Raw genomic sequence first — 8,439 nt, forward strand, 5'->3', positions numbered from 1 at the left:
CTGTGGCCCCAGTGCCAGGATGGAGCCTAGCATTTAGAAGGTGCCAAAAAAAATGCACATATTCTTCTATTTGCTTTGCAAAGTGCAGGAGTCTACAAGTGATTCTGAAGCCCACCCACCCTGTGGATTTGACACCTCAACGTCTCTTTTTAACACCATTTCTATTTCAAAGCTCACCCACTGGAGAAGAAATAGTGTACACGGAGGGTCCCTGAGCTCTCTAGTAGGTCTGATCTTAAAAGCAGAACAGTATAGGGAGAGGCGTTCAAGGGTAAATACTGGGGGCTCATTGGATTCTGTTTTTTGGAGAGGTTTTCGCTATGGGTACATACACTCACCAGAAAGAGAGACAGAAAGTGAGAACTCACCCCCCAGGGGGGATGGATGGCCATGCTACAATCCCCCATCCTCCAGTCTCCTCTCGGGATCTTGGGCACGCACACACATGCACCTGGTATGAATTTAAACCACTAGGTCTGGGACTTGAACCACAGTCAACTGCATGGGAGTCCAGCGACAGCCATTATGCCAACTGCTGGTCCCCCATTTGGATTCTTTTGAATTTCTGCTCCAGCAAAAGCACTCCTTGATCATATGGGTGGGAATGAAGCCTGAGCACACAGAAACCAGCTCCCATGCAGGGTGGACCAAGGCCTCCTGCCTGCCTAGCCAGTAACCCCCCAACCCCAGCCAGCTGTGTGGGCTGTCTGGTGTGTGCTTAAGTTTATTTTCACTAAACCACAGAGAACAGGAGCAGCCCTTTCCAGCCTCCAGCAAGGAGCCTCAGGAGCCACTTCATCTCCAGCCCGTCATGCCCTCCGTGCCCTCCACTGTAGGCTTATACCCAAAAGAGGAGCACTGGTACTTGTGCCCGAGGGTGCACGACAAGGGCTAAAACAGATGAAAGGGAGCAGGCAAATTTGGGAAAAGCGCAGGTGTTAATAGGTGAAGATCATGTCCTTGGTATAACCCAGCTTCTCCAGGTTCGGGTGAGCAGCTGTCTGGATCAAGGGGGGTGGGCCGCACACCAGGATGAGTGTGGACTTTCTGGGAGGAGGGAGGTGCTCCTTAATCATATCAGCAGTAACAAAGCCTGAGCTATACTTCCAGCCTGAAATGAAGCAAAAGAAGAAAAATAAAAGTGGAGGTGCCAGGTAGACCCCTGACTCCAGGCCTCCTGTTCCCCTCCACCATCCCCAAGTCAGGGAGAGAAAGGCAAGGCTGCTCTACAATGGTTTAGAGTCTCTGCACTGCTGTTCCTGCAGAAACCCTGCAAGGGAGAGGCTACGGGGGTCTCAGTTAACCTGATGGAGTGTGTAGTGCAGACTCCAGGCACACTGCTGTGACTCTTAGCTCTGCTGGTGTCTCTGTGCTGTTTCCACGGAAGGAGGACTACACTGTGAGGTGTACTGTGATGCAGTGCGAATCAACACTGTCGGGCAGTGTAGGGAGTGGTGGTGTGCAACTACCCAGAACCTCTCGGGTGGCAGGCACCCTCTGCTGAGCCGTGAGCTGCATGACAAGGCAGGCACAATGCGCAGTGTGCAGGCGCATGGTGGGTGTGGAGTGCAATGTGCATGCTTGTTACTGGGGTGCTGGTTGGGCTGCAGCTGTTCTCTCGGACTCAGAGTGTGAGTACTGCTGTCCAGGTGAGGTGCACAACAACGGGTGTGGTGGCCGAATGCTGTGGCATGACTGCTATAGGGGCCAGTGGCCATATTAGATGTGAATGTGTGTGATGGTCACGTGGAGTGGTGTTCAGGATGGCCCAGAGGCTCAGCCCCTCCTGATGGTCAGTGCAATTTGTGGGGTGTTGCTGACAGGTTGGACACAGGTACAAGCAGTTCATCCCCAAATTCTTTCACCCTCGAACTCTTGCATTTTCCATGTAAGTCAAAGCCCAAGACCTCATCCCCAAGCCCAGTCCTAAAACAAACAAACCAACAAAAAAAAAACAAACAATAAACAGAGCAGGTCTTGCAGTGGGCCTGTGTTGGATCTGACCACAGTGGGTGGGAGCCCCAGGATCATACCCGTGGGAGGCCTGTCCAGGGTGTACCACAGGTCGAACTGGTCTTGGTGAGTTTGGGCAATTTCTTCAAGCTCCTTTCTCACCAAGATATCCTCCTCTGTCTAGAAAGGAAGCAACATTAGAAAGACACCTGCAGGGATACCCTACTTGTTCCCTGGACTGAGAGGATCAGTCGGCACATGCTTGTCCATGCTCTAGTATGCATGCTTGTCACAGGCTCCCGGGCTGGCAGACAACAATACCACTGCCATTCCTGTAGGTCTAACCCTCACTCTTGTGAATAGAGTTGATGGGATGGTGTAGTTTCCCACAGAGCTGCAGGGACCTCCAGCTGGAGGGACTGTGGCCGAGCACAGCTGGGGTGGCTTCACTCAGAGCTCCAAGCCCCACCTCCTACACCACCGAGCACCAGGCACAGCAAACCCAGCTGGTACAAGCTCAGCACAGGCCTGGACCTTCAGCAGGGAACATAAAGGGCTAGAGAATAGAGAAGGCATGGGGTGGAACAACACCGCAATCACAAGGAAAGAAAGTGGTTTGGAGCCTCAACAGGGGAAGAAAGCCACGGCCAAAAAGTCACTTTTCACAGGCTAAGGCAGGACACAGAAGACCTGGATCTTAAGTCTTCATGATGCTTGTCCTAATTCTTCCACTTCTGGAATTCTTTTTAAGAAAATAGAAGTCATCGAGCCTAGGTACCATATCATTTATAACTGTGAAAAGTGACAACCTGGATATAGGAAGAGATGTCCTAAGTTACAGGACAACTTGATACAGAAAATGATGATAATGCCTGTTACCAGGAATACTGAGTACAAAATCCTAACTGTTATATATTACATATATATACATATACATATATATATATATATATATACACATATATATATATAAAATTGTAAATAGCAAATGTAGAAAAAGCCAAAAAATGAGTAGAAACATTTATATTATCCTATATTTCCCCAAATTTCTACTGGGTGAATCTAAGATTTTGTACTCAGAAAAACATAGAAGTTTGCATTAACGAAGAAAAGGAAGCTCGGTGCTTGGGATTGACAAAGGGACAGAATAAACAAAACCAAACAGAAAAACGGGCCTGGACTCAGCTTGTCCAGCTGCCAGTGGGACGAACCCCTCCCACAGCCACAGGCACCCAAACAGGGCGAGCCAATCGGTGGGGAAGGCATGAATGCAAAGCCCCGGCTCAGCGAACATGCCATTCTCCTGCTGCAAGCTCAGGGCTGACTCGGCAGAACTGACCTGGTTGGCAAAGATGAGTGATATCCTGGTCTTGTCACTGGGGTTCCTGGTGATGTGGCGGATGAGCTGCAGCATGGGAGTAATGCCTGCAACACAGTTACTGGGCAGGCTGGCCCCTCCAGCTCTGATGCCCACAGTCCCTGGTCCCAAGTACATCTTTTTTGTTTATTTTTTTTATTCTTTTTTTCCACTTCTGCCCCCAAAACTCAAATGTGGGAAATAATACTTCATTCTGGTTTTTCTTTCTAATACAATAGTCAAAAGCCCTTTCTCATTTTCATTTGGCAAGATGCAAGGAAGCTTCTGAACTCTCCAGTGTGCTCACTTACAAAACAATTAATGATGAGCAAATGTGACCATTTTCAAAGTTCCTATCATGGGCCAGCCAGTGGCATAGTACCTGAGGTGGCTGGATCCCATATGGCAGACTACACACCTCAAGTCCCAGACCAGCGGCTTGAAAAAACATGTTGGGCGTGTGTGTGTGTGTGTGTGTGTGTGTGTGTGTGCATGTCCAAAAATCTTGAGAGGAGAATGGAGAAGGGATTGCAGTGTGGCTATTTTCCCTGAGGGATACTTTCTCACTTTCTCCCTCTCTGTTTCTCCAGTAAGCACATGCACCAAATTAAATACATAAATAAATAAGTACAAATGTTAAAAGCTCCTATGGCGGTGGCTGGCATTGTATGTCTCCTTAAAGTCGTGTTCTCTTCTTTCGGCCCTTCATTTTCAAGGATGGGGCAAATCAGACTTGAATTTGATCCAGAGGCCCTTGGGAGGTCATGGGGAGGCCTGACTAGCCTGAACTCCTACCTGACTTGAGAGGCCCCTGGTCCTGGCTCCTGGGCAAGCACCACATTGAGGAAGGGAGGTAGGGCACATAGGATCCATTCCAAACTTGTCACCGACTCCTTGTTCCCACCCGCCACAGCCAGGAGAGGAACTTCTCTTCTAGGACCAAATGACTCCAAAGTCAAAACTCAGGGCTCACCACCGCTGCCCTCTTACCTGTGCCCCCGGCAATCATTCCCAGGTGAGTAGCCAGTTTTTTTTCAGGCTTGCTCGTTTTGTCTGGTCTGATTCCAAGATTACCTGGAAACAGAGAATGCTTCTGACTTCTGCAGTTCTTGCCCGAGAGCCTCCATGAGATCACTAACTTCCCTTGGGACTCCCAGGAGGCAAGCCCACATCAGAGATGGGCTGCACCTTTTTAAATACAAGAAACAGGCCAGGGTGGCCTCCTTGGCCAGTCCCAGTGCACCAGATGGGAGTGGAACCTGGATCCCATTAGGAAATCACTAGACTTTTCCTTCTGAGGAAAGAGGCACGCTGAAGTCATGGCGCTCCGGATCACTCCCGCCTGTAGGAGGGAACCAGTGAATGATGGACCAGTGGTGAATCGGAATGAGTGTGGGCTCTGTCCATCCCTTTCCCCGCAGTAGCAGGCACCTTTCTTATATGCATCAGGGATCACGCTGGTGACACAGTGATGAGGAAACACCGCATCATCCCCTACTTTAATGAAGCTCACAAGCTCATAAAGCAGGTGTGTGAATGGATGACGGGTGTGCCTATTCATGAATTTGACAACTTTAAGGACAAGCCTCAGGGAGTCCCCTCAGGATTTCCATCTGAAGAGTGTTTTAGAACAACGGAAACACTGCAAGAATCTTCTTCCTTCCAACTGGAGGCCCAGTGTAAACCCCCAGTACCTGGCCCATAGTAGAACAGGCGCCCGACTGGCCCTCGAAAAAGGATGGTGTCCCCAATTTTCATGTTTTCCAAGTACTGAGTCATCTTCCCGCCTTCAGGATGACGGGGGTGTACATTTTTGAAGTAGATCTGAAAAACAAGGCAGCATGGTTTTCACACACACCTCCAAGGCCACAGGTACAAGGACAGGCCCTTGTCACTGGAAGCTGAAGGAAAAACCCTGCCCCATGGTTGCTGTAAGCAGTTCCAAGGACACTGGAGGAAAGTCCTGTCCAGGGCGTGTGTTCCCTCAGAGAAAAGTGCTCCCCACTCCCCACACAATGGACTTGTGAGCATGAGGCAGGTAGACATTGGGGGTGGCCTTTACCTTTATGATTAAGTCCACAAAGCCCCGGTCATCATCACTGGTCACAGGTGTGTAAGCCCTGACCACCAAATTATCATCGATTGTGGCCAACAGGTGGACATAGTTACCTACAGAAAAGGCATCAAGTCTGAGCATGGCTGGCCTAAATAGGACCTGGGAACCCCTTGAAGGACTGAGCTTCAGTGAGGGGCAGACACTGTGGCAGGAAGTACAAGGAGGAGGGGCATGCAGGGATGGAGCCCAGATTCAGTGTCAAGGTCCTAACCCTGCCCTCCACATTCCCTGTGCTGCCCTGGGCAACACATCACCTCTGCATTTTTGTCTCTTCTTCTGTACACTGGGGATGATATGCCTGCTCAGCCACGATCACAGCCTAAGTGCTTTGTGGCAAAGAAGAGCTAAAGTTGGAGGGTGAGTATAAAAAATTCCAGAAAGGGCCAGCGCAGTGGTGCATGCCTATAAGCCCAATGACTTGGGAGGCTGAGACAGGATTGTGAGCTTGAGGCTGGCCTGGACAACATAGGAAGACCCTTTCTGGAAAAGAGCTGGACAGGGCCAGCAGGTCACATGGTGGTTAAGAGGCTGAATCTCACATGGCTGACTGTGCATTGAGTCCTGGACCTGGAGGCTGGAAAATACACTGGGCACACGTGTGTGTCCTAAGTCCTGAGAGAAGAAGGCACTGAGGTGTGGCCATCCCTGGCCAATCCTGGGGGGGATTTCTCACGTTCCCTCTCTCTAGCAAGTGCACATGCCTTGCAGTCCCCCCCCCCAAAAAAAATAAAGCTGGACATTGGACATGGTGGCATGCACCTAGAGTCCCATCTGGGAGGCTGAGGCAGGAGGAGCGCATGAGAACCAGACCTCGTCTTTAAAACAAAATCACAGAAAGGAGTTTCCCTTTTAAAAAAAATGTTGCTTTTACAAACTCATTTCTTCTTCATTTTTTTGTTTTTTATTTCTTTATTTTTTAGAGAGAGATTTTTGCTATAGGGCACATGCACTCATCAGAAAGAAGGAGAGAGAGAAAGTGAGAAATCACCCTCATGGGGGATGGCCACATAGCAATCCCTTCTCCTCCATTCTCCTCTTGGGATTTGGGGCATGCATTCACTCTTACCTGGCATGAATTTCAAGCCGCCAAGTCTGGGACTCAACTGTGGTCGGCCATGTGAGAGTTCAGTGCCTTAATGACTACGCCATTTGCTGGCCCCAAACTCCTTTATTCTTAGACTGGATGTATCACTCGGGTTTGTGACCGAATCGCAACTTCCCTGTCTGCGTCCTGCTGGCAGCACAGAGTGGGCCCTAAGTTCACAGATACTGCAGGGCCTGGAATATGGACACCCAAGGACCAAACAAAGCCAGTGTGTGTCCTCCTGGCCCCCCGGCTCTGCTTAAGGACAGCAGTGAAGTCCTAAACCATGTAACTCTGCCCCTCAGAGTAGAAGCCGGTAGACCAGCTATGGATCATGATGACATTCATGGGGATCCATGCCGGCCATGTGGGAGTCCAGCACCCTTCACCACCATGCCACCTGCTGGCTCCAGCTAGCTTCTTTTCTATGAATGTTTTTGGAGGTACTACTTTCGTGTCAGCCCAAATCAAACAGGGATGAAAGAAAACATATTGTCCCCAGTCCAGCTCAGGAAGGGGAAGAGGGCACCCTCCATACTTAGCTGTGTTTCAGAGAACAGCAGAGTGCCAAGCCCCCAGAACCGCCCCCCGTCCTGGTGATAATACCGAGCCCCACTTACCTACAGGAAGCCCTAAGACATGGTCCGGTGAGGGCAGTCCAAAGCGGAACCTCCGGGTGTTATGGGTGATTTCCTAATAAAATGAAACAGGCAGGCTCTGTCAGCTTCCTGGAACTCCTGCTGGGCAGCTCAGATGGTGGGGAAGGAGCTCCGTGTAGTCTACCCCAGCACGCATGAACACACACGCAGTGGAGAGCAACCTCCAGGCCATGAAGTGACTAACTGCCTGCCTTCCTAGCCAACATTCCTCATCATCCTTGTCCTCTGTCACCCACCCACACAGGACAGGGTGGCTGACCCATTACCTCTTTCTCAATCAAGGGGAGTGGGTACTTGGTTTCAGGGTCCTGTAAGGTGACAAGGGCTTTCTTCTTGGAATTCATGTTCTTCAGCGCCAACACTAGCACCGTGACCCCGATGACAGCGATGGCGAGGAGCAGGGATGGGTCCTGGCAGACACAGTGTGAGCAGAACATCAGGCATAGAGGGGTATCACAGAGGAAGCTGGGCCAACCTGATGGGCCCCGGGGCCAGAACCGGGGACCAAGCGGAAGCTGGCGTTCGCCCGAGGGCACAGGGAAAGCAACCACCGCAGAAGGCAGGTAGCCAGAGGTGAGTGGAGGGTAGGAAGGACTCAGCCGGTGCCCCAGGCCAGGACGTTTCAGACCCCTGGACCAGCCCAGACACCTGGCCTGGGAGTGGAAAGCCCCTCTACCCATCCGCCTCCATCCTGTTACAGCCCGGGGTGCAAATGATGAGTCCCCTCCTTGATGGAGAGATGACATCACCTCTAACAATCTGAATGAAGACCTGGCCCCAAGGACAGAGCTAGAGGCGTGGGATGGGCGCCCTGTCCTCCCCAGGTGCTGTGGGTCCAGGCAGGGCTGGGATAGGGCTCTGCTCCCCACTTTCCCCACCTGCTCTGGTCGGGTTAGGGCAGGCTGTGGAGCGGAGGGTAGCTGTGACTAGGGGGTGCTGCTTGTCATTGGGCCCTCGGACTTACCAACACCCTCTAAGGCAGTTGAAAGAGTTCCAGACACTCGCCTGGGAGGCTGGGCCAGCCTCCCGGCATCCACCCCAAATCTGCCACCCTGTCGGGTGAGGCCAGCCTGCTCATCTCCCCAAGCCAGTCCCGGACCAATTGGGAAAAGGTTCGTCGGGCCCTCTTCTCCCGCCCGGTGCCCACGCCTCGGCCCACACGTATCCTCGGAATCCGGCCGGCCCGACCCAGGCGAGCGCCCGCCCCGCTCCCCGCCCCGGCGGTCCCGCCCTCGGGCCAACGCCAGCCTCTGCTCGGCCCCCGGGTCTG

General features: G+C 51.8%; 1 protein-coding gene across 2 annotated transcripts in view; it reads right to left on the reverse strand.

The window, feature by feature from the left end:
- Nucleotides 1-680: 680 nt before the first annotated feature.
- Nucleotides 681-8,439, reverse strand: part of CYB5R2 (cytochrome b5 reductase 2) — an 8,851-nt gene continuing 1,092 nt past the window's right edge. The window contains exons 1-9 of one of the 2 annotated variants that reach the window (XM_006163424.3): nt 8,134-8,212; nt 7,436-7,579; nt 7,131-7,203; nt 5,373-5,479; nt 5,005-5,134; nt 4,301-4,384; nt 3,293-3,378; nt 2,034-2,133; nt 681-1,111 (exon numbers count right to left, since the gene is read on the reverse strand). In XM_006163424.3, coding sequence (XP_006163486.1) covers nt 939-1,111; nt 2,034-2,133; nt 3,293-3,378; nt 4,301-4,384; nt 5,005-5,134; nt 5,373-5,479; nt 7,131-7,203; nt 7,436-7,513 — 831 coding nt within the window. In that variant the 5' untranslated portion in view covers nt 7,514-7,579; nt 8,134-8,212 and the 3' untranslated portion in view covers nt 681-938. Of the gene's footprint in view, nt 1,112-2,033; nt 2,134-3,292; nt 3,379-4,300; nt 4,385-5,004; nt 5,135-5,372; nt 5,480-7,130; nt 7,204-7,435; nt 7,580-8,133; nt 8,213-8,439 lie in introns of those variants that run through there. The other variant, XM_006163425.3, reaches the window with a different exon arrangement.

This window comes from Tupaia chinensis, unplaced genomic scaffold (assembly GCF_000334495.1).
Source record: "Tupaia chinensis unplaced genomic scaffold, TupChi_1.0 Scaffold142134_1, whole genome shotgun sequence".
Classification (NCBI taxonomy): Eukaryota; Metazoa; Chordata; class Mammalia; order Scandentia; family Tupaiidae; genus Tupaia; species Tupaia belangeri.